Here is a 23,353-nt window from a genome sequence, read left to right as displayed (position 1 = left end):
CGGGCTGGGTGGCTTGGCTCAGCGGGCCCGGGATTGTCAGGGCAGAAGTGGGCGTCGAAACCTTCCGCTCCGCTCCCGTGGCGTAGGCGTGGGCGTGGGCGTGGGCGTGAGATGGCCTTGGCTGGTGGTGGGTGAGGCATGTGAATCCTCGGCCCAAGAGGCCACTGAGCGATGTTCCGTTCCGAGGGTGGACTCAGCGCACGGCCCAGGAGCGTACCAGACACCCCCACCTTCACACATCGTTGCTGCGTTTCTTACGAACCTATCCCATCGAGCTTGTCCCTTGGTCGTCTCAGCTGCCCATCATGTCGTCCTCTTCACTTCCCTTTACAAGGCAGGACATCTCCATCCCATCGCACACGCCCGGCCAGTCACTCTCCGCCTGGCTCTACCTCCCCCTCTCCTCCACCCAAGCTCGCCATCCTACCCTCCTCCTCGGGCACGGCCTAGGCGGACTCCGCACCTTCCGTCTCGACGCCTATGCCACCTTCTTTGCCCGCGAAGGCTTCCTGGTAATCCTCTTTGACTACCGTTACTGGGGTTCCTCCGGTGGAGAGCCACGCGGACTTATTAGTCCTGCTAGACAGGAGGAGGACTGGGAGAGTGCCCTCTCCTATGCCCTCAAGCACGACTCGGTCGATGCGGACAAGATTGGATTGTTGGGTTCATCCTTCGGCGGAGGTCATGTGATTCGTATTGCTTCCAAGCATCCAAAAGAGGTAAAGGCGACGGTCAGTCAGTGTCCCTTTACGGATGGTATAGCCAGCGCAGCAACGGTGGGGTGGAAGGTGCTCCCCCAACTGGCCTTTTGGGGATTACTGGATCTCGCTGCTAGCTTTGTCGGTGGGACGGTGCGCGTCAAGTTGATTGCAAAGCCAGGCGAAGGTGGGTAATCAGACTTCGAATGATGGCGCAGGTGCAAGTCCTCGCACCTTCTGACCTTTCCCTCTAACTTTCCCCCACCGTATTCATACCTCTGATCCTCAGTCGCCCTAATGAATGCTCCCGATGCGGTACCAGGCTACCTCGCCCTCCGACCCAGCAACGTCTCCTCTTCAACCCTCACCTCCACCGCTATACCTGCCCGACTCTGTCTACAACTCCCCATGCTCCGCCCAGGAGCTTCCGCCGCCCAGATCCAAACTCCCATCCTATTTGCCATCTGTGGAAAGGACTCGGTTGCCCCTATCGGACCGACGTTGAAGTATGCAAGACAGGCAAAGAGGGGTGAGGTTAAGCTCTATGAAGACATGGGACATTTTGATATTTATATCGGAGAAGCATACGACAAGGCTACAAGGGACTATTTGGCCTTCTTCAAGAAGAACCTCATGGCCGGTTGAGTGGGACAAATTATACTTTCAATGCATCAACAACAACTTTCAATCGAGCAAAAGAGTATACCCCAATAGCTACCTCTGGCTTATGATACGAGAACATTGCTGTTCGACCGCCCCAGAAATCGGTCTAAGTACTTCTCTGCAGTAGGCACCAGTCGACCGGGTCTGCATCGCCAGTCCACTCAATCACTCACTCGCTACCCACCTCCTGCAGCTTGGCCAACTGACCAAACGCCGAGTCCTGCTGCATCAACACCTTCGGGTCCCCTGCCTCTCTCACCCGGCCAGAATCAAGAAGGACGATTTGGTCGAAGTTGGCAATGAAGGCTGCATGGCGCGAGATGGGTAGTGGTGGGGCACACAGACGGGTGCATAGGAGCAAGGAGAATGAGAAGGAGAAGGAGAAGCGACAGTCAAGTCAGCACTTGAGAATCCTTGTCGCTTATTATACCAACTGAATCTATTCTCTCCCACACTCACCAATACGGTGGGAGATAGCCACTACGGTCCGTTCCGCCAAGAGAGGGTGATGCATTACCACATCAGTGACAATCTTCTCCGCCTCTTCGTCGAGGCTAGAGGTGGCTTCGTCGAGAAGGAGGATCGGTCGGTCACGCTCGAGGAGTACTCGAGCAAAGGCCAGCAATTGAGTCTCGCCACGTGAGAGGTAGACTGTCGTAGGTCCGCTTGAGGTAGCGGCGGCTGCTGTCGCCGTAGCAGCCGCTGCACTGGCACTGGCACTGGCACTGCTTTCTGCTGCATTCCTTTGACTGTTTTCGGCTTGCTTCTCCATCTTCTGCAAAGCACCATACATTGCCTCGAGTCCTTCAGGGGCTGCACGCACCCGATCCCCTAGATCAACCGCGTCCAGAACTTCCCACAGGTTGACGTCTGGATGTATCGCACCCTCTCCTTTATCTTCGCTCAGGGTGAGTAGACTGCGAATTGTTCCCTTCCAAACAACGGGCTCCTGCGGGACGTATGAAAAGCGTCTGCGCCATCCCTCCAAGCTGGTCTGGTCAGCAAGAGAGCCGTACAGGGAACGAACACCTCCACAGAGCTCGTCTGGGACGCCACGCAGCATCGTCATCATCAGAGAGGACTTTCCGGAGCCACTGCGTCCGCATATACCTGTTCGAGAGTTGCGAGGAATGGAGAAGGAGACACCGCGTAGGGTCAAGGATGACGTGGAGCTGAACATCGAAGGAAGAGAGATCAAGTATTAGCCCAAAGTACGTAGGTCATTGGATATCAGGCTACCTGTGCAACATCTTTACTCACTTGTAGCGCATCGATACGTCCGAGAATTTCAAAGCCGTTGCGGACCGACCCGGGTCGATAAGGGGCAGTAAGTCGGTGGCATCACCAACCTGCTCGTGACCTTGGCTCTCGGCCTCACCGACCAGCTTCCGCAACCGGTCGACAGCAACGGCAGACGTCTCGAGGTTGGTGTACGACATCACAGAGTACTTGAGGTCGCCGGAAAGCTGCGTGATGTTGGCCAGTGCCAGACCAAGTAGAGCAGGAGAGATGGAAGCACGCAACCGTACCGCGAGGGAGGCCACGATGGTTGTGATGAGCCAGGTGAGGATGAAGAGCGATACTCTCAGAAAACGCAACATCGAAAGACGAGCATAGAAGGGCTGCTGGGTGTGATCCAGGATGGCATGGCATCGACGAGAAAAGTTTTTGGTGATGTGGAGGGACTGTATCGTATCCCTGACATTGGCAACGTCGGAGAACAGAGCAAATAGGGACGTCTGGGATTCCAGTTCCATAGATCGTACCTGCCGAGATGAGCGCTGCGGATGTTCCAGAGACACGATCGGTGACGGCGTCAGCGATGATATCCTATGCCTCTCAAGCCTTGGGCCTTACTTACCAAGTACAATAGCTGCACAAGATACACGGCTGCGACGATGACCGGTATCACCGCGCCGAAAACCGGCAGAGCAGCTACCAGTGTTGCCAGCTCAGCAACGATGACCAGACCATTGATGAAAGTGTCGAGCAGAGCTAGAGGGAATTCATAGTCGACTATAAACAAGTCACGCGCAAAGCGGTTGATCACTTGATGCGGAGAGAATTCTATAGCCTTGACACTGGAGAGGACGGTAGCCATGCAACGATTGTGGATCCTGAGACCGGTAGTGGGTGAAGTGCCCACCATATGGGCTTGAAGGCTGACAAATAGAGTGACATTCGCCCCCAGAAGGATGGCGGCCATGAGAGGAATGTACAGCCCCGGCTGGGGTAGGCTACCTGCTGGTGTGAGACTAGCCCACTGTTGAAGGACGAATCGAAGGCCGAAATGGCAGCCAACAGCCATCAAGCTGGTTACAACGAAGACTGTGACACCGAGACGGGGAGACAGGGTCAGAAAGAATCTATACGGCCTCAGGCCAAGACGCGATGAGTGAGGAGCCTCGTTGACCATAGCACTAGATCTCGGCGCATCCGATTCTCCTACTGTAGACTCCTTAGAATTACCCGTGTTGAGGCTCAGAGCCTGTGCAGCAGAAATAGCTGCAATCTGGTCTAGCTGCAGACTTTCGATTGTAAAGACTTGATCGCCATCACGCCGCGCAAGGAATGTGCCCCCCGAACCATCGTATCGATTGATGCTATGGGAAGCATATAGCATCAGGCGCCCCGACAGGATAGGCGACGGTGCGATGTAAAGATTGTGCAGGATTGTGGCGGCGGTGATAGCGTCTTGAGCAGAAACCACGTCGTCAAGCACAAGAAGTGGCGCATGAGAGTAAAGAGCTCGCGCCAGAGCTACTCTTTGCTTCTGTCCACCGCTCAAGGTAGAGATAGGCGTATCGATCCCCTCGTCTAGCCCTTGAATGTCTTTATCCAGACAACAAAGAGTGATGCAAGCAGCAAGGCGCGGGTCCGCTTCATCGCTTCTATTGGCTCCTTGTGCTGCACCCGCTGACAAGGCGAACTTGATGTTGTCCCGAATGGAGGCTGACTCGAAGAGTGCAGTACGTTGGGCAGCATACGCAATCGAAAATTTCTGACGATAGCGTTGCAATACAGAGCGGAGTGCTGTCGTCTTGCCTGTAGCTCCGCCTCCGACTAGATGAACAACGCGTATAGACGATGCCGAAGACTGCTTGCCAACGTGCTGGTCGATTGCAGAGCAGATTATAGAGACACTGGACGGCATAGCGTGCTCCCTAGCTTTCTCACGCTCGCGGGCTGCTCCACGGTCTAGATATTCTCCTATTCTAGCCATGCTCGAGGTAGCGCCAAAGACCACGGGCGCCTGCTGTCCGATGGAGGCAAGTGGCCCGCCAATAATCTGAATAATCGCCAGTGCGGAAAATATGGAGGCCGTGGTCAATTGCTCGATGAGGCCGGCTTTGGCCAAAGCCCAGGCACTTGCAAAAGTGACAAAGGTAGTGTTGAGAGAGGCTGAGATTGCAAGAGTGGCAATGAGGAGTAGGCGCGCGTAGTAGCCTTTCACTGCCTCTGTTTCTGCTGAGCGCAAGCTTGACGAGCGCCGTTGAAAGTAGGATTGGTAGCATCCAAGGGTGATAGACTTGAGGTTCAGCAGGAAAGACGAGGTGAAGTCGACCCTCTCCGCTGTAGCGTCGGACCATCGCTTCTGTCGAGCAGCGATAGGTCGAGCTAGTACCGAGGTTGTCGTCAGCGTCAGTACTATAGTCCCTATGCATGGTACTACGGCAAGCCCAACTCGCTGGTAGAGAAGCCAGAAACTGACCCCCATAGTGGGGAAAGCGGCCCATAGGTCATGAACGAGCTGAAGGGCTTCCACCACCCTCTCGATGTCCACGCTCATCAGAGTAGCTGGTGAGACGGGTGCCGATGAGCTGTCGGAATCCGTCGCAAAGGTCTCTTCTTCGATCATGCGCTGGAATATTGTTGAGACGGCGGCAGCTCTGAAGGCCAAGACGGCGCGATTGACATGGTAGTAGAAGACCGCATTGGAAGCGGCTAGCACCAGGTAGAGGAGAGAAACGCCTGCCACAAGAGCCCAAGGACGTTGCGCGTCAATACTTCCTTCATCGGAGACGAAGTCAACCATGCGGTCAATGGCAAGCGGCTGCAGCAACTCGGTCACCAGATAGATGATACGAGGAAGAATTGGTGCGAGAAAGACCAGAGGAAAGGCTCGTGCAAATTTGGCCATGAATCGTAAAGCCGGACCGACTGTAGCGGGACCAGTCGACGGGGGTGGGTAACTGTTCTGCCCTTGCCACTGTGCTGTGAGCTTCTCGTTTGCGCTAGAAGCATCGAGATGTGCTTGCAAAGGGTAGAGATTGCTCCACTCCAATGGTCTCCGCATGCCAGAGATGAGCATTGGGTACATCCAAGCGAGAGACGTGGTACCCAGGAGACCCCAGCGATCTTCAGGATTGAATGCTGTGGTAGTCTGAGTTCCAGAAGGCGTACATAGATGGGAAAGTCAGAATCGCTGCTAGTGCCCCTTTCTTTCATCGTACAATACTGACCTCTGTGTGCTCAAGTGGGATCAGCGTACCAGTCGACTCGAGCAAGAGAGAAGTGCCTAGCAAGACCGCTAATATGATCTCGACGACAAAGTCGCTGCGTCTGATGCCCACGATGTGCGATGTCCGCAAAAAGGTCGCATGGCCAAGTAGTTGGAAGAAATAGGACCCAATAAGCCGCGTCCGTGGGCGATGAGGGACACCGTCTACCCGAGCGTGGAGGCAGTCTATGACCGGGATTGCCAACAGAGCTGAGATCAACGTTAAACAGCGACTGGCGAGGACCGTGGATCTAGGCCAAGCTGCAGATGGTCCGGGAAGCGTTGCAAGGGAGATGATTGCTGCGACGATAGTTGTTACTGCCAGCAGTTGCTTTGCGAGGTAAAGCAAGGAAGCCCGAGTCGAGGGAGCTGCTTTCTGAGGCCGCGCATAGATCGTGTAGAGTACGGTCAAGAAGGCGGCAGCGATGAAGATAGCGTTGGGAAGCACGAGAAGGATACTGTGGAAGGGGTGGATGTATGGGAGCGTATGAGGTTTTCAGTTTCTCTTCACGTGGTGCTGACAGTCGCCTGCCCATGCTTTGCAACTCAACCTTTGCTCAAAGTGAATGGTGAAGTCGAGGGACCGGCAAGAGCTGCCTGGGCCCTGTAAGGTGCAAGAACCAAACAAGCGGTCGTAGGGACTATGATCAGCATTGGTCCAGGAAGACGCAGCACACGCGCGTCCGGCTACGGTACTCACCCAAGCCGCGTCGTTGTCGCAGAGCATCATGTCAGAGAGGGAGTGTGGGTTTGTGAGAAGTGCGGGACATCTGATCCTGCCCGGTGCGGGAGTGGACCTCTTGTATTCTGACAGATAGGGGAACAGAGGCAACATCTGTGAGCTTGCTCAGCGGTGCAACGTTGGCGAGGAGTGCTGAGCACTAGACCCTCACAGAGATAACCGAGGTGGGAAAGTGCGGGACTACTCGAGGTGGCTTGCATGAGAGGGGAAGGCTGAGCAGCTCGCTACTGTCGTGCGCGCCCCAGGAAGAGCAGCATGGTTGAGCTGCGAAAGGCTTGACGATGATACCAACTGCATACTAAGCCTTGATATGACAGTCTCCACGCCGCTTCGTCGTGTTGTAGCCAAAGGTGCAAAGGTCTCCTGGGCAGACCTCGTTGCACAATCGGAGGGATCTCTGCGGGGTATCTGCGTTTGGACTCCGCTCAAACTCCGCTCAGTTCCGCTGATCCCCACTTCCGAAGATGCCATTCTTGCCGACGTGACTGGAGTCCATATCTTCCTTCCCTCAGTGGAGAGTAGTCTTGCTCGTCGTGCCACCACAATGGTCTTCGATGATGCTCTTGATGCTCAAGCACCGACTGCTGTGACCACGAACCCCATATCTGATGGCGCGTCTGCCGATGACCTCGAGGCAGCTTCCAGCTTCAAGGGCACCTGGCAGCATATAGGCGCATCCAAGCAGCAGGCCAGAGAGGCACTTCTGTTGCCCGAAGCTCGCCTCCAGCAGCTTCTCAGCGGTCCAATCGAAGACGATGCTGATCTCTCAAGCCTCGCAGCATCACTCCTCACCGACGAAGAGGCAGCCATCATCGGCAAGCCGGCCCACATCCTCGCAGCCGACATTGCCGCCCGCCGACTCACTTCATACCAGGTCACACTCGCCTTTTGCAAGGCAGCTACCATCGCGCAGGATGCCACGAATTGTCTGACCGAGATATGCTTTCGAGAAGGTCTTGCACAGGCTCGCTCTCTAGATACATACCAGGCAGAGCACGACGGCAAGACCATAGGACCTCTGCACGGCGTACCGGTCAGCGTCAAGGACCATATTGATGTCAAGGGTATGGACGGACCCAGTGGGTTCGTGGGATGGTGTGGCAATTGCGTGGCAGATACAAATGCCCTCGCCGTGTCATGCCTGGTAGAGGCAGGAGCTGTCATCTATTGCAAGACTGCGAACCCTCAGTCCTTGCTGGTGAGTGCACGAGACGGTAGAAGCATACCACAGTGCTCGATGTGAGGAGAGTCGGATCTGATAAAAGCTTCTGATGTGGCCCCACAGTCAATTGAGACCAACAATAATGTCTATGGGCGTACCACCAACCCTCACAATCGGACCCTCTCGCCTGGAGGGAGCAGCGGAGGTGAGGGCGCTCTCATAGCAATGCGTGGCAGTGTCCTTGGCGTGGGGACCGACATCGCTGGCAGCATTCGTATCCCGGCACTGTCGTCCGGCATATATGGTCTACGCCCCACGATTGGTCGCCTGCCACACTCTGGTCTCAGAGGACCGCACAGCGGTATGGACACTATCCTCGGAGTGGTAGGACCACTTGCGACTTGCCTCGCAGATCTCAACCTCTTCTGCTCGGCTATACTGGAGCGACAGCCCTGGCGCAGGGAGCCTCAGGTCTTGACTCTGCCCTGGAAGACAGAGTTGACTTCTCCTTCGCCCGACCGCAAGTTGCGTATTGGTATCATCCTCGACGATGGCCTCTGTGCTGTCCATCCTCCTATCTCCCGCGCCATGAATAAGGCCACAAGAACCCTGAAGGCCGCAGGTCACACCTTGCTCCCCTGGGATCCTGTCCTAGCAAAAGAGTCCGTCGAAGTCCTCTTTACGGCTTGTCTGCAAGATCGAGGCGAGGAGTACCACGAGCACATGCGTCTCTCCGGTGAGCCAGCAGTCCCGCTTCTGCAGTGGCTCCTTACAGAGCGTGTACCCTCCAAGACTCTGAGCACTCCGCGCGAAGTGTGGGACCTGAACGTGCGGAGGGATACGGTCAAGACTGCTGCCCTTGCCCAGTGGGAGCAGCTCAATCTCGATGTCCTCCTCTGTCCCGGAGCACCAACGCTCGCGCCGCGCCATGACCAGTCTCGCCACTGGAACTACACGAGCATGTGGAACGTCACTGACTGGCCCGCCGTCACCTTCCCCATTGGCAAGTACAGCGGTGTAGAAGCACCCGAAGAAGAAGCAGAGACGAGGTATCCGCCGCATCCACCTCGTAATCCTATCGAGGAGCACGTCTTTAAGGAGTGGAGTCCAGAGTGGTACAGGAATGCACCTGTGGGACTACAATTGGTGGGACAGAGAATGCAGGAAGAGGAGCTGCTCGGGTGCTTGAAGCTGGTGGAGGCGGCTCTGAGTGCATGAGCATGTCGCTGAGTCTTACGGAGCCGAGCGTGGGTCATATTATCGTGATCATATCCCCATTGTCATCATTATCATCATTATCATCATCATCATACTCAATAGAAAGAACATACAGTGCGTACATTATGGGCCGCCTGTCGCCTATCTCTATCACACCTCAGTCCCAATCTACATAGAAGCTCTGTCGTATCGCACGATAGGCACTATGAGACTCATCATCTACCCATAGCCTAGCAGATCACACACCCTTTGACTGCACTTGCAGTTGCTGCAGCAGGCAACGGTCCCGGTAGACTAGAGACGAGGAAGACCAGCCTGTCTACGGCTTCCTCCATGATCTGGTGACGACTCTTCGCACCGGCTGGGGGAGGATAGAGCATTACAGGTCAGTACGGAGTACTCCAGTCGATCGCGGTAGTCTAGGCAGTGTGAACGCCAATGATGCTCACATTCGTGGCCAGTATTCGTGTAGATACGTCCAAGCCTGATTGATGGGCCGATCGATCCAGAGGCGGGGAGGAGACAGCTTGTCAGCATTTGGCATGACATCCGTCCAGCATGGGCGGCATCCTCTCAGACTCACGCTAAGCCATCCTCTCCACCCAACCTCCTATTGCTCTGCAGTTCCGCCAAGAGCTTGAGCGAGTGCCCCGCAATCACCCGCACATCATGATCTGCCGTCGTAATAAGTACCGCCGGCTGTCTCACCGTCCCTTGCTTGGGCACAGTATGCAGCGGCGACCATTCCAGCATCAACTCCAGGTCCGCAGGTACATCCGGATCTCCATATTCTCCCTTCCAGAGCCGGCCCATTGTAAAGAGGTGGAAACGGGAGATGTCGTGCACACCAACGTCGCACAGCACTGCTCCGAAGAGCTCAGGCGAGGAGTTCATCGTTGTTGCCACGAGAGTGCCGCCGTTGGAGCTTCCGTAGCTCGCCGTCAGTGCCGGCGTTGTCACACTAAGCTCCTCTTGTAGAAACTTCGCAGCGTATAAGAGATCCTTGTAGGACGTCGGACGCCGCCCGGGACCGCGCGCCGCTTCATGCCAGGCTTTGCCGTACTCGCCCCCTCCCCTGATACAAGCTAGGCTGACGATGCCCCGACATTCGAGCATCCAGGTCACGAAGAGAGGATCGTAAAAGGGCAGGAGCGGTTGGGCAAAGCCACCGTAGGCATGCAGAAGCGTGGGATGACGATACGTCTGCAAGTCGAGATCAGTGCGGTGGCAGAGGAAGAGAGGGATCTGGATCCCATCGAAACTCTTGTAGAAGTGCTTTGTGCAGACTAGTGCCTCCTCTGGAAGCTGAACGTGGACATAGTCATCCGCAAAGGACGTTTGGTCCGCCAGAGTGGCTAGTGTGATGTGCTGTTCTTGGTCCATCTTGCCGATCAGCACCTGAGGTGGAGCAGTGAGTGACTGAATAGCAATATAGAAGTCATCTGCATCCGCGCGTGAAGAGATCTGAGAAATGTCAGCACACGCAGGAATCAAGTTACCGGGTAGGTCAGCCAATCTGGTCCCCGTGCGGGCATCGTGAAAAGCCAGTACAGATGAGGCGTGTTGCAGGTAGACAAGCACGAGTACCTGTGATCCGGCGTGACTGCCCACCAGGTTGGCAGATTGAAGGGTATCCTCAGTGGACGGTATAAGCTCATGATAGGGTATTTGTGAATCTAATGCGGTAGCATCGAGGGCGTCAAAGTCGACGGACACAATTCTGCCTTTTGTGTGCCCATCGCAGGTGGATAGGAAGATGTGACATGTATCTGAACTTCCTATATCTGCAGGTTGGGAAGGAGATGGAGCGGATCAGTACATCGATTCGATGTTGCGCTATTGCTGGACTGACCACAACTACTGACAAGTGGTGAGGCCCAAAAATCCCCTCGATAGCCAGCGCTTCCCGGTCTCAACAATTGTGGCCAGCGAGGCGGCCTTGAGGTGGCCCTTCTTCTCGGAAGGCAGCTCAATCAAGAAGGATTCCGTCTCGGGGTTCGTATTGGCGTACCAATCTACAAAGAGCCATTGCCGCCGCCGGGCACGATCATTAGTGTTCATAAGGGACTGGCATAAGACTGGCTTGCCGACAATGCGCCCACTGATGCCGAGGATGACGCTGTCTGCTCTAGCCTCGTTGCCGAGGTGATGGTAAAAGAGACCGAAGTCCCCATCAGGTTTGGCCGGAACACCTTCGCCGGGCCTGGACGGACAGTCGGTCTGCAGAGCGCGTTTGTAGAGGAACTCATCTTCCGACAGAAAAGTGGCTCCGAACGTAAACTTCGAATGCTCCACGTCTTGGCCGATCGATTCTGGCTGCCCAGAAGACATGTCTATTGTATGCAGCCGCTGCCAGTCCGATCCACCGTCTTGGAGTACAGCGCACCACCGTGTGCCACACGGACTAAAGCTGTGATCGTAGAGGGAAGTATGCTGTCCCTCCTGCGCCGGATCAAAGACCAGCTGAGGCCTTGCAGTCAACTTGTGATGCGAGGAGCCAGGAGCCTTGCCAAAATCCTCCGCTACATTTCTGGAGCGGACCATCACCCCTCTTTCTCCTTCTTCGCCCCAGTGAAGCCAGTAGTAGTAGCCATCTGCCTGCAGCTGAGGACAAGAGATCTTTCGATACGCCTGCGACCGGCTCACTGCTGTCTCTAGTCTAGCCCGCGAGGGGTGCTGTTGCAGACGAGGTGCTGTGAGGGCATTCTGCTCCGCAACGAAGCGCTTCGTGACTTTGGATCCATAGTCTTCCAGCACACGCCAAGGATCGGGAATGCCAATCGTTTTAAAGGGATTTGGACGATCAGGATAGTTTTTGGGCAAAGGGGTCTCGCCCCATGGAAGAGCCGATGCTTGAGATGGAGAGATAAGCGGAGCAGCCATATCGCTGCTCCTTCTGGGCTAGCGGGGATGATAGGTCTTTCAATGAGCGCCCCCGCTCTTGATCTCAAATCGCTCTACAGGAGAAATGGGAAGTGGGGAGTGTATAGCAAGGGATGAAACCGGTGAAGTCTGATCGGGCTGCCATTGATAATCCCCCAGGACTTCCCGCTCTAATTCCCGGTGGCCCCTGCCTCCCCGCCTTGTACCCCTGCCATTTATCGCTGCAGATCAGATCAACGCTGCGAAACTCCGCCTCTTGGCAGGCACACCATGCACCTCGGGAAATTGCAGGCGCGGAAAGGGCAAGCGGGAAGATCGGGGCGAGTCACAAGTTGGACTCGGAGAAGTTACCCCTTGTACACCTTGCTCTCTGTATCGGCAGCCTCAAGATAGCAGCCTACGGCCAATTTCTGTAGGCCACCACCATCCTTGACATCATGTTCAACATCTTCGGCTCCTCTGCCTCTTCTTCCTCAACTGCTGCTGCTACGTTCACCTCCGCCTCGGGTCAAACCTCTGCTTCCTCTTCCAATCTCACTACCGGCCCAACCGAGCCTCAGAGCAAGATTCGATACTATCGAGACCGCGGCTTCTACCGTAGACAGAACATCCTCGACGTCGTGCGCGAGTCACCCTTGTGTCATGTGGCCTTCCAGCATGGGGACACTCTGATGAATATTCCGCTCATCGTGGCCGTTCGGCCCCCTACCGAAGATGAGGAGCAAGCGGACGAGGTAGAGATGAAAGAAGTCGTCTATCTGCATATGAACTACAAGAGTAGCCTGGTGGAGGCTGTGCAAGCTGGGACTTTGCAAGTACTTACGGCGTCTTGTACGATCGGTGAGTTCAGTCTGCCCTTTCCCGGTTGCAAGCAAGTAGGCTTGAGGCGCTGAAAAGATCTCTTCCTTTTGTCCGACCCCGCTCAGTGGACGGCATCGTCTTCTCACCTTTCCCACATGATCACTCTTATGACTACCGTAGCGCAACTCTGCACCTACATCGTCCCTCCCTTGTCACAGACCCAGCAGAGAAAGTCAAAGCACTCGCAATAGTCGTTAACCAAAGCACAGGCTACGACCGTTCCGCCGCTGTTGGCCTCTCCGATCCTAACGGTACAAACGCCCGAGGGACAGCCGTCATTCGATGTGAGGTGAAGGCAATGAGTGGGAAGCAGAGAACGGGAGGATTCAAGTCGGGGGAGAGTGCAGAAGAGGACCGAGCTGAGGCTGATGAAGGACAGGCGATGCAGGGGGCTGTGCCTTGCTGGGTCCAATACGGAGAGCCTGTGGGAGCGGGAAGGGATGTGGCTCGGGTGAGGGAGGTGTATGAGGAGAAGAGCGAAAGCAACAGACAGAGGGCAGAGGGCATCGTGCTAGCTGATGCGCGATACAAGCTAGCTGGCAAGTGAATAGCGATCAAGAGCTACAGCAACATGGTGACTTGATAGAGGTCTGGCAGTGGCCTGCCCACCTCAACCATTTTTCATGGCTGGCAGCAAGCGTCAAGAAGATCACGGAGATCAGCCAGTCTGTCAGCAAATCGTCATGCATCTATTCCACTAAGGTGGAGCAACCGGGCCCGTTGCGTCGGGAGGGGGTCGAAAAGGGAAGTATATATGTGGGTCGTCACCGAGGAGTTTCAAGGATCGCCGATCTGCTCGCGCAGGATACCTCAGCTCGGCTCGGCGATGAGCTCAAGGGTGTCCGGGATTCACAGGGTTCGTAGGGCCGATGTCTTGCCAAGCCTCACCACCCCTGTCGACCGGGGCACGAGGGACGGCACCAAAGGGCTTGTTGCCCGTAGTGTCCCTGGAGAGGATAGATCCACCAGCAGAATCCGCATCGTTCAGCCCTCGCCTGCCGCCGGGGTTCTCAACTGCTCCCTGGTCTGGGCCACCGCCAGGGTTGGAGACACCACTGGGGGGCTTCTGAACAAGATCTCTAGACAAGACGTAGTCGCTTGCGACTTGCATGTCTACTAGGTCTCGCCTGCCCATGCGAGCTCTGTCGCGTACCGGGCGCATGCCAGTAGGGGGAGGCAGCAAGCTGCGGGGCTCTGATGAACTGCGCCTGTCGTCGGACCTCAGCCAGACATCATCAGCTGCGTCTTCTTCGGTCAGGTCACGCTTGCCTGTGCGGCATGAAGTACAGCCAGGAGGCTTGCCAGTAGATCCAGGTAGCCAATGACCCGGGGAACCGCCCTGCTTAGGCTCGTTGGCTTTGCTCTGGTAGTCTTCCCTGAGCCAGGCGTAGTCTTCCAGATCTTCATCCGTCAGGTCTCGTTTGCCCGAGCGCACTCCACCGCCCGACCTAGCCTTGGGATCAGGAGGGGGAAGCCAGTGACCCGGACCAGGGTTACCGCCGGTCTGGCTCTGGTAGTCGTCTCTGAGCGACGCGTAGTCTTCGTTGGCGATGTCTCGCTTGAATGAGCGACCCGCACCGCCTCCAGGAGGCTTGCCAGTACGGGGAGGTAGCCCGATCCCGGAAGCGGGGGGCTTGGAACCGACTGTGCTCTGGTAGTCTCCCATGAGTCGGATCTCGTCGTCTCCCCGCCTGTACTGGGCTGGCGTGATGTACTGTGTGGTAGGATCATCGATCTTGATTCCTCGCTCGCCGAAAGGGATCGCTCGGCGCTTCATGAGGTGAATGGGGTCGTTGAGCCGCTCCTGCGGGTCTTGGGAAGGGGTAGGTCGCATAACAGTGGGAATTGCCCTCTTGCTTTGGGTGAAGCCGCGAGAAGAGCCAGCACCGAGGCCAATGGGTTCGTTAGGCGATTCTTCAGACCAAGGAGCAGCCTGTGCTACGGACAGGGACAGAAGTCCGGCAAGGATGATTGCGAATTGAAGCTTCATGTTGTGGATCTGAGACCTGCTACAGATTGTGTGATGATGAGTGTTTGGATAGACGAGCACTGCTCTATTTGAAAATTTTGTCTGGAGTGAGGAAATTTTTCTAGGGTGAAACCAGTTCAGCCTGAGGATTTGGAGTGTAGAGATGGAGAGGATGAGACGCTATCGAGAAAGTGAGCACTGCTGGAGAGAGAAGAGGGTCCAGACTTCGAAAGCGACATCATGGACCCCTCTTGTACTTCCTCGAAGGATAATCAGCACGGACTCGCTCCGTCTATCCCGAAACAAGACTGGGAGAGGCGCTGCTCTTGCACAATAGCTTGACAGCTGTCGATGGACAATGTCATCGTCCACCAGCATCGCCGACAGTGGTGGAGAGCAAGCAATACGATAACGGCTGCTGCCACCAATACGCGACAGCGATACACGTTGTTGGGAGCAGCAGGGAGGGGCTGATCGCTGGATAAGGATATCGCGGACGCAATGGCTTTTGCCACTGAAGGTTTAGGCGAATGAAGTTGCGCTTAGCGTTCGAGCATAGTAGAGCAGAGCAGAGCCAGGGTTACGGAGCCATTGCTGATCGCTTCTTTGCTTGTGGAGTCTGTGAAACCTACCGACAACATGTCTACCAATGAAGGACTTGTCAACTTCTGATATGACGACCTCTCCGGTCGCACAAGGCTTCCGGAAGTCCATGCCGGCGACCATCGGACTTGCTGCACGCAAAAAGCAATTACCTACAACCTGAGTCGCCGACGCTTGCCTTTGCCCCCCTTTCTGAATATTACATGTCAAGTCACAAACCGCGGCTTCCCTCTTCCGTAGCTGTTGACCACCGCAAATGAACGCCGTCAGCGAAGATCTTCCGCGTTTCGTTGGTGTCAGAAGGCGGCATCAGTGAAGATTTTACTCTCGCCTCGCTCTCGAATGGTAACAAGCGATCGACGGTCTTTGCTATTGCCAGACTACGTGGGCAAGCCGTATTGAATTGCTTCTCGCTGCGTCTCCGCTGTGTGTGCCGCCATAGCCGGCGATAGAACAAAAGTTTCTAAGAGGTGAGCTGACAAGTAGAAGAGAACAAACTACAAAAAGTCAGGAAATACAGGCGTACCGCCCTTGCTGTCGCGTTCACGAGCCACGCAGCTCGCGTTTTGCTTAGGGGGAGTTGGGCTTGGGTGGGGAGTAAGGGGGTCGCGACGACTGGCATTGCAGTGGGCAACTCCTATTCGGGGACCTACAGATGTGGTACATCTTGCCGTCGTGGCCTGGGAGATAACAGCCGTTGGTAGGTCGAGCAATTACGATGCCGTGGTGCGGCAAGGGCTTGGGTGCCGTCTTGCCCTGGTAGGACTCGTCGGGATGGTAGGGTGCCTCCTGCTCGGCACGCTCAGCGAGGTGCTTCCTAGAGCGGGGTTGGAGGGTCGTGGGGAGGTGCTCGACCTGGGAGAGGACCTCATCGATGGGGTTTGACCTTTTGGAGGGGGCACCACGGACTGCCTCGAACCCTCGGTGAGCATCGGCCAGGGAAGCCAGGACGAGGGGAATGAGGCAGAGTGTGATGAGTAGGGTGTTCGACTTCATGGTAGATGCTTGATGTCAAGTCAGCTTGGAGAGCCTACTGGGCAGGAGCAAATGATCTGAAGAGGTCAGCTTCACGCCACTACGTAGTCCATGCAGCGCTTGTGCTCACTCTGTTCTACAGGGTGCTTGACAAGGGTGTTTGTGTGTGTGTGTGCGTGTGTGCGGATGTAGAAGGAGTGGAAGTGTCAGAGAGGCTGACGAGTGGGGGAGGGTGTGGATGGTGCGAGAAAGCAGAACGAGGCGTTGAAGGCAAAAGGATGCCTTCTTATATACGGCGTTTGCTACTGGAGACGTGTGAAAGAGTCCAAGACCGCGCCCTTAGCAGCTGTTCCCAGGACCGGTAAGTAATAGAGACATCATATTAGGGTCATCATATCAGGAACCCTTCCGTCGTCGCCCAGGTGCAGCGTGCACATGTCGGAGATGACCGAGTGCCTGTAATTGCGGCTCTATATCCCCGTCACGGAAGAGCGCCGTGCTTCTCGGACCCGGGTGAAAAGTGCTCCGAAGCGTGCTTGGCAAGTTCGGTATCTATGTCCATATGATCGCTGGGTCAACATCTTGTTGCCGTGCCTCATTCTAGAAAAATGTTCTTCGCCCCCTCAATGTCGTCGCCAGGGATGCCCTTCGTCGCTGCACGGCATGGACCTTGGCGTGTGTGGCCTCCCCCCGCGTCTGCCACGCGAGCCGAGTGTGATTGCTTTCATGCGCCAGGCCGGAGTTGTGTTGCCTCCACAGCTGGCGTGCATCGACGTCGAGGTGCAGCAGGGCCCTACTTCCGCTCTGGAGTGCAATGGTCACAAGGCTGCGCTGCTCCTTCATTGCCATACACTCTCTTCGCACTCGTAAGCATCCTTGACGAAAGTCGTAGATCCACCCGAGCAAGACTGCACCATCACCTTCTTCCACCTCCCACATCGCAATAAGTTCATCCACAGTCATGGCCCCTTCTCGTCCTCCCAAGCTGGACCTCGCTTCCGTCCTCTCCTCTCCTCCCTCGTCCAATCACCCCACCTCCTCGGTGCAGCAACAGCATCCCTCCTCTCTAAGCTTCCTCACCTCTGGCTCAGCCTCTAGGAGCACACTCGACTCCCTCTGCCTCTCCTGGCGTGAGCGAGGCTTCTGCGGAAATGAAAGCATCAAGCTCAGGGGTCTCGTATACGAGCTGGCCTCCTCTGGAGAGGAACCAGCCGGTACCTCCAACGCCCTTGAGGTGGGCAAAGACGCAAGGCAGAACCTCCCCATCGGTGTCGTCAACCCTCTCGCTGCTGGTCTACGGGCAAAGAGCGGAGAGCCACCTGCCCTGCCCGAGCCTGGATCAACCTCTGTACCTGCGCACCTCTCCCTCAACTTTTCCCTGCCTACCATCCGCTCAGAGGCAGACCTGAGCGAAGTGAACAAGTGGGTCGAGATTATCAAGGCTGCGCGGGAGAGGCAGAATACCCTTGAGATGGCACTGGTGACTAGCGATGGTAGTCGGGAGCAGGAGGGTGAGGCGGAGCGGGTGAGGGAGAAGGTCGAGGAGATTTTAGGCAAGGCTCACAGTGATTCGGCTGCTGCTAGGCAGGAGAAAGAAGGAAGTGATGAGTCAGGAGGGTACATCGTCTTTGGTCAGTGCCGGATACGTTTCTGAGGTGCTGAAAGAGAGTCCGCTGACACTCGCTGCGACCTTGACCTTTTACAGACTCCTTTGCCTCGCCGCCGTTGCACATCAACTCCACCAGCCTACCACGGAGTCAGGAGCTACAAGACTGGGCTGCCTTCGTCGGCGTGAGTCATTCGATGCAACTCTCTTCTACACCCCTTGTGCTGAATTCGATCACCTTACTCCATCCATCTACGCAGCGCCTTGCCCTCCACCCACAGACCTACATCAAGCTCTCCCCCCTCGTCTTTCCCTCCTCCCTCTCTAATCCCCTAACCACACCTCCCTCCACCCGCGCAGCCGACCATTCCTCCTCCCTCGTACAAAGTGCCGCCGAAGTCCTCAGTTCCGCCTCTGCGAGCGCACAGGGTGATCTCCTCCTCCCAGCTCGAGAGAAGAGTGAAGAAGTTCAAAGTCGAGTGAGAATCTTCCTAGAGGTCCTCATTGAGGCCTTTGGAACCGAGAGAGTCTTTTGGGCTTGTCATTTGAATGCTCTTGGCCCTTCTTTGGCTACGGCTTCAACGGATGGAACCAAAGAGGCAGAGGAGGCTGTCAAGGAGTGGTATGAGACTGTACGTTCTGGACTTTATGCAATGGGACTGGGCAGGAGGGGAGAACTGGATGGTATTTTCGCAGAGTAAGTGGAGCATAGTCGGACTGAGACGAGATGGGGCAGAAGCTGACAATCGCACTTTGACTAATCCTCCCTCTCCTCGTCGCACAGAAACGCCTCGAAGGTATACCGCCTCTAGAGAACACTCTCCCTCTATTGAATTGAGCTGAGCTAATGGTTGTTGCTATCGGATAGGTGTAAATGCGATTCTCCAATGGCTTGAATTTCTCCCAGCTCTCCTCATCTGCATATATGCTCCCATGCGCTGCCTTGGCTCTAGCGCCTTTTGCCGCCCTTGCTCTTCTTGACAGCCGACGAAGAAGCGACGCTCTCCTTTGCCTTCGACACGGCCTCTGCTCCCTCAGCAGCAGCTTCCTCGACCGCCTGACCAGCCTTTCCCTCCCTGAACCTCTGCACAATTCGCAATGGCCAGCTCTCCTTAAAGGTAGGCTTGAGCATCTTCTCCTCATTGAGCTCGCTGAATTCGCCCGAGGCGGGATCGAGAAGCCAGACAATGGCCTCTCCATCGCTCTCCCTCGTGACCAGCAGATCCACTGTCCGTGGAGCGCCCTCTCCAGTGCGAGCTGGGCTTCCACCACTGGTGAGCGCGCTCTTCCTGACCTCCTTCTCCAGAGCATCCCAGTCCACCTTTCCTTGCTCCACCTCTGCTGGAGTAGGACCTGCCGGCAGCTCAGGCAGGAAAGCCACCTGAAGTTTGAGCTTCTTCTCCTGTGCGACGGCAGGCGCGCCCTTGGCATTGTAGAGAACCTGGAAGAATTTGGGTCCCCAAGCCTGGAATAGGGCTGCTTTGCGCAGCTGTGAAACTCTTCCAACGTCGCGAGAGAAGTTGAGTCGCTTGATCATGTGCTCCACGAGGACCGTGAGGCCTAGAACACCTACAATGACAGAGATGAGTCCAGGGCGGAAGCGCTCGTAATAGTAGCCTGTTCCGCGCCACTTGGGGAAACCGGTGGAGAGAAAGTGGTCATACCGGTCTTTGCGCTCGTCACGGAGGATCTTGTTGATCAGGCCCAGACGCTCGAAGCGCTTTGCTGCCGAGGGATTCTGCGGGTGCTTATCCGGGCTGGAAAGGTTGGAGAAAGAACAAAAGCACAACTCAGCATCTTTCCGTGCCGACAAGCAGTCGTCCTTCGTCGAGACCCTCTGACTCACTGCAGCTCTACGCTCCTCTTCCTGTAAGCCGTCTTGATCTGCTGGGCAGTAGCGTCCTTGGTGAGATTGAGCATGGAGTAGAATGTAACGCCCTTGCCTTCACTCGACTCGAGGGCTGCTTGCAAGTCGAAGATCTGCAATATGGCGAAGGGGCGAAGATGGACATCAGAAAGAAGCTGTTTATATCGGCGGCTAGCGATGTGGGTGCTTCGCAGCTCACCTCATGGTCTGAGTTCTCCCATGCCCAAGCTGGCACGACGAGGAGGAGGGCGAGGACGAAGATGCTGATGATATTCCAGAACCTCATCTTGAGACGAAGAGGTAGGTTACGAGGCGGGGAGAATAAAGACGGAAGAGAATGGGAAGAAGGTGGTAGGAATGCGAAAGTGTTGGGTGTTGCTTTGGCTCCTTGTTTGCTCCCTGGTTGCTGGCCTGGCCCTCTTTCGCGCACGCATCGGGCTGCAGCCTGTCTTGGCTCCTTGCCTGCCTGCCTGCCTGCCTCGCTTCCTTCCGCTTCCGTTTCCGTTTCCTGTTCCGTTGACCGGGCTTTCGCTTTCAACGTCCGCCGGAGATGCACCAGCTCCTCCCGTCCGGCACATCGGCTCCACTTGAAGCTCACCCGTACAAGTCCCTCACACGACAGGACCCTAGATGTTCACCTCCGGACATCATAAGCTATACTCACTACGCGCTCCTCCCTTTTCTCACAATGACGGCAAACTATCAATTCCCCTCGTACGACTCCCTACCACCGGGCGCAGTCTATAGTGGCGCTCCCTCCAACTATGGACAAACGCACATCTCCTCGATCATCTCCACCGACCCTTCAGGGATCCCAGCCTCCTCCAATGACCCCACAAGCGACTCGTCCCCACCAGGAGATCGCGGTCTCACCGTCTTCTCTCCAGACACTTTCAGTAAAGGTGGAATGCTCCGCGTGGCGAAAGACCGCATTACAAAAGGAGCCGTAGCCGATCCATCTCTGGACGCAGCAGCAAAGGGCGCTCGGCCGCCTGATCGCTCCCAACCGGGCTTCCAAGTCTGGTACGAAGTGCACGGCGATGGACCCGTGAAAGTACTCTTCGTCATGGGTCTCAACAATTCTGCTTTTGGCTGGCTGAATCAGGTGGAGCATTTCGCAAAGGACCCACGCTACTCCTTGCTCGTACTTGACAACAGGGGGTACGGGAACAGCGAGACGCCGCGGGAGATGAAGAAGTACTCTACCAGTGAGATGGCAAAGGACGTGGTAGAAATCTGCGATCATCTCGAGTGGAAAGACAAGAAGCAGTTGAATGTGGTGGGAGTCAGCATGGGAGGGATGATCGCGCTAGAGCTGGCGAAGGCTATACCCGAGGTGAGTGACCTGCAAACAGACGAGGAGAAATGGACCAGTAAGCTCACCAGCGCCTATCATCTCACCTGGCTCGCCCGTGCAGCGCATATCGTCCCTCTCCCTCCTCTCCACCACATCTGGCCGTGCAGGCTTCTCGGGTGAAAAGAGTCTCAAAACCGCTCTTCCCCCTTGGGCAGGCGTGGCGACCATTACCCGTCTAATGGCAGGCAAGATGCTCGGTATCGACCCACCAGAATACCCAATCCAGAGACTCGTAGAGACACTCTTTCCCGCAAAGTGGCTGGGAGAGGAGAGTAAAGTCGTCCCGGGAAAGAAGAATGGAGAGGTAGCTTTTGACGTAAGTTGGCGACATTTGAAAGATGTACTTTTCACTGAGAGCTCGAGGACTGACACCATTCTCAACTCCTTGCTTGTACTCTCTCCAGTTCTTCCTCTGGCGCTTCCACTTCACCCGTCGTCAATCCCCCGCCGGTTCCTTTGGCCAAGTGCGAGCTGCCACCTCACATCGCGTCACCAACGTCGCCCTGCAGCGCATTGCCTCTTCCATCTCCTCCATCCTGATCGTCACAGGGGACTGGGACCAATTGGTCAACCCGGGGAACTCTTACCATTTGAAAGAGAATCTACCCGGAGCGGAATTTAGGCTGTTTGAAGGGTGTGGACATGCGATTCAGGCGCAGGAGCCGGAGAGGTTGAATGCGGAGTTGGAGGAGTGCTTTAAGAAAGGAGAAGGATGGAAGTAGAGTGGGAAGAGTGTAGAGTTAGAGATGATAGACGGCAATGGTAATGATTGCCATGCGCATATGCATTGATTCATTCTGCAAACCCTTTGCCAGGCTGCAGGTAGCTTGCCGAAAGTGAACTTTCTGACTCACTCAAGCCTCATCCTTCCTCTCCTCTGGCTTACGAAATCTAAAAAAGCACACCACTCCCCTCAAGTAGACGTCTCTCCCCCCTCTCTCCTCGAACTCAAAGCCCACAGGCTGAGCCGCGCAGAGCAGGGCGTTGAGGGAGTCGCCCTGATTGCAGAGTACTCCAACGCTCTGCAGCCAGGAGATTAGGGCGAGGGCAGGCTGCAGGCGGAGCGAGGTGGGGGGAAAGGAACTATTGAGTCTCCCTGGAGCTGAGGGGGCGAGAGGATCGAGGACTGAGCAGAGCCGGGCGGGAAAGAGGGGTATTCAGCTCTTCCTCTATATGTGATTAGAGCTATGTAATTACTCGGCGCTCAGCTCCCATTCTACTCACTGGTCGTCCCGTAAACGCTCCCGCCCGGCTTCAACATCTCCCACGCCGTCTTCAACACCGCTTCAAACTTGTCTTCTGGCCCACCACCCTCAGTGGGTGGGATGCAGTGCAGCAAAAAGTGCATATTGACGCTCTGCATCTTCCCTCCGAATTCACTTCGGGCACGAGCGTGCTGACGGGCGTCGAAGAGGTGGGTCTGTAGCGCGAGACTGGGATTGGAGGGAGTGCCGTTGCCGCTAGCGGTTGAGGGCAAGGAGGAGCTGGTCGTGAGAGGAAACCGCGATGAGAGGCGAGAGGTGAGGTATAGGAGGGAGGTCTCTTGTGTGTCGAAGGCGTGGTAGGCGATTGGCTTGCTGGGGGTGGAGGAGGCGATCAAGGCGGGCAGTCGCTTGGAGTGTACCGGCTGAGGGCATCAGGAAGGGGATGAAGATTAGGCTTCAGAGGTCCCTACCTGCAAGCAACCTACTTCTTCCCTCTCGCACTCACATAATACCCACTTCCCGGCCCAATATCTGCATGCTCCTCGGTCAATCCTTGATCGAACCACTCCTGCATCTCCTTCTTACTGACACCATATAGAAAACAATTCCAGTCGAGAGCTAGATCGTAAGCGCTGAGTGTTGCAAAGCCATACTCGTGGTAGTCTTTCGCTTTGGTGGTGGTGCTTGAGCTATTGATGGGAAGGGTGAGCTTGGGAGGTGCGAGTTTGAGGTAGGTGAGGAGGAGGCCGTAGTAGAGCTTGGTGGCTGTGACTGTGCAGAGCTTGATGAGTGGGTAGAGAGGGTGCTGAGTGCCGCTCATATTGGGCGTGCTGTTGGGGGGTAGAGTTGAAGGCGGGTGAGATACACTTAGGCGCAAGCTACCCGTCGAGTGGTGAAGTACCTGGTGGAGTTGGGTTACGGCGTCGATGTTGCACTCAAGCTGTGCTCCTCATTGTGCTACCTCTTCCCGGCGCCTGTGCTCCGCGCCATTGCTCCCCGACATTGCTTTGTACCTTCTCACTCGCCTCCGCTGTTTGCCTTTG

The 23,353-nt window shown here is 55.9% G+C and overlaps 10 protein-coding genes across 10 annotated transcripts; 5 read left to right on the top strand and 5 right to left on the bottom strand.

Annotated features, from left to right (window-relative positions):
• Window positions 1–243: 243 nt before the first annotated feature.
• Window positions 244–1,814, top strand: BCV69DRAFT_66596 (alpha/beta-hydrolase). Its single transcript, XM_025495438.1, has 2 exons — window positions 244–885; window positions 988–1,814. Exons 1-2 carry the CDS (start codon window positions 306–308, stop codon window positions 1,341–1,343), a joined length of 936 nt encoding a protein of 311 aa, XP_025345734.1. The 5' UTR covers window positions 244–305; the 3' UTR covers window positions 1,344–1,814.
• BCV69DRAFT_314458 (P-loop containing nucleoside triphosphate hydrolase protein) lies at window positions 1,226–6,940 on the bottom strand. The gene is made up of 8 exons (XM_025495116.1): window positions 6,756–6,940; window positions 6,563–6,669; window positions 6,414–6,466; window positions 5,825–6,320; window positions 3,223–5,745; window positions 2,622–3,142; window positions 1,821–2,533; window positions 1,226–1,667 (listed from the first exon to the last, which is right to left on the bottom strand). The coding sequence occupies exons 2-8, from the start codon at window positions 6,590–6,592 to the stop codon at window positions 1,531–1,533; spliced, it is 4,473 nt and encodes a 1,490-aa protein (XP_025345733.1). The 5' UTR covers window positions 6,593–6,669; window positions 6,756–6,940; the 3' UTR covers window positions 1,226–1,530.
• Window positions 6,941–7,148: 208 nt separating this feature from the next.
• BCV69DRAFT_304266 (amidase) lies at window positions 7,149–9,362 on the top strand (the record flags this gene model as incomplete). The annotated part of the gene is made up of 3 exons (XM_025494654.1): window positions 7,149–7,309; window positions 7,343–7,802; window positions 7,890–9,362. The coding sequence occupies 3 exons, from the start codon at window positions 7,149–7,151 to the stop codon at window positions 8,982–8,984; spliced, it is 1,716 nt and encodes a 571-aa protein (XP_025345732.1). The 3' UTR covers window positions 8,985–9,362.
• On the bottom strand, window positions 8,948–12,005 carry BCV69DRAFT_284879 (alpha/beta-hydrolase). Its single transcript, XM_025493202.1, has 4 exons — window positions 10,850–12,005; window positions 9,568–10,768; window positions 9,434–9,468; window positions 8,948–9,345 (listed from the first exon to the last, which is right to left on the bottom strand). The coding sequence occupies exons 1-4, from the start codon at window positions 11,865–11,867 to the stop codon at window positions 9,215–9,217; spliced, it is 2,385 nt and encodes a 794-aa protein (XP_025345731.1). The 5' UTR covers window positions 11,868–12,005; the 3' UTR covers window positions 8,948–9,214.
• A 299-nt stretch (window positions 12,006–12,304) lies between these two features.
• BCV69DRAFT_252341 (hypothetical protein) lies at window positions 12,305–13,275 on the top strand (the record flags this gene model as incomplete). Its single annotated transcript, XM_025490469.1, has 2 exons — window positions 12,305–12,707; window positions 12,794–13,275. 2 exons carry the CDS (start codon window positions 12,305–12,307, stop codon window positions 13,273–13,275), a joined length of 885 nt encoding a protein of 294 aa, XP_025345730.1.
• A 16-nt stretch (window positions 13,276–13,291) lies between these two features.
• On the bottom strand, window positions 13,292–14,969 carry BCV69DRAFT_66550 (hypothetical protein). Its single transcript, XM_025495437.1, has one exon. The coding sequence runs from the start codon at window positions 14,716–14,718 to the stop codon at window positions 13,561–13,563; it is 1,158 nt and encodes a 385-aa protein (XP_025345729.1). The 5' UTR covers window positions 14,719–14,969; the 3' UTR covers window positions 13,292–13,560.
• Window positions 14,970–17,092: 2,123 nt separating this feature from the next.
• Window positions 17,093–18,669, top strand: BCV69DRAFT_66478 (hypothetical protein). Its single transcript, XM_025495435.1, has 3 exons — window positions 17,093–17,906; window positions 17,981–18,066; window positions 18,142–18,669. Exons 1-3 carry the CDS (start codon window positions 17,237–17,239, stop codon window positions 18,580–18,582), a joined length of 1,197 nt encoding a protein of 398 aa, XP_025345728.1. The 5' UTR covers window positions 17,093–17,236; the 3' UTR covers window positions 18,583–18,669.
• A 108-nt stretch (window positions 18,670–18,777) lies between these two features.
• On the bottom strand, window positions 18,778–20,166 carry BCV69DRAFT_66361 (DnaJ-domain-containing protein). The gene is made up of 3 exons (XM_025495433.1): window positions 19,948–20,166; window positions 19,728–19,861; window positions 18,778–19,638 (listed from the first exon to the last, which is right to left on the bottom strand). Exons 1-3 carry the CDS (start codon window positions 20,032–20,034, stop codon window positions 18,831–18,833), a joined length of 1,029 nt encoding a protein of 342 aa, XP_025345727.1. The 5' UTR covers window positions 20,035–20,166; the 3' UTR covers window positions 18,778–18,830.
• On the top strand, window positions 20,139–22,030 carry BCV69DRAFT_284872 (alpha/beta-hydrolase). Its single transcript, XM_025493201.1, has 3 exons — window positions 20,139–21,084; window positions 21,167–21,421; window positions 21,510–22,030. Exons 1-3 carry the CDS (start codon window positions 20,437–20,439, stop codon window positions 21,825–21,827), a joined length of 1,221 nt encoding a protein of 406 aa, XP_025345726.1. The 5' UTR covers window positions 20,139–20,436; the 3' UTR covers window positions 21,828–22,030.
• Window positions 21,960–23,212, bottom strand: BCV69DRAFT_284870 (hypothetical protein; the record flags this gene model as incomplete). Its single annotated transcript, XM_025493200.1, has 3 exons — window positions 22,816–23,212; window positions 22,330–22,732; window positions 21,960–22,231 (listed from the first exon to the last, which is right to left on the bottom strand). Exons 1-3 carry the CDS (start codon window positions 23,128–23,130, stop codon window positions 21,960–21,962), a joined length of 990 nt encoding a protein of 329 aa, XP_025345725.1. The 5' UTR covers window positions 23,131–23,212.
• Window positions 23,213–23,353: the final 141 nt, after the last annotated feature.

This window comes from Pseudomicrostroma glucosiphilum (assembly GCF_003144135.1).
Source record: "Pseudomicrostroma glucosiphilum strain MCA 4718 unplaced genomic scaffold BCV69scaffold_15, whole genome shotgun sequence".
In the NCBI taxonomy this organism is placed as follows: Eukaryota; Fungi; Basidiomycota; class Exobasidiomycetes; order Microstromatales; family Microstromataceae; genus Microstroma; species Microstroma glucosiphilum.
The sequence above is the reverse complement of the archived record's forward strand: the minus strand, read 5'-3'. Positions and strand labels throughout refer to the sequence as shown.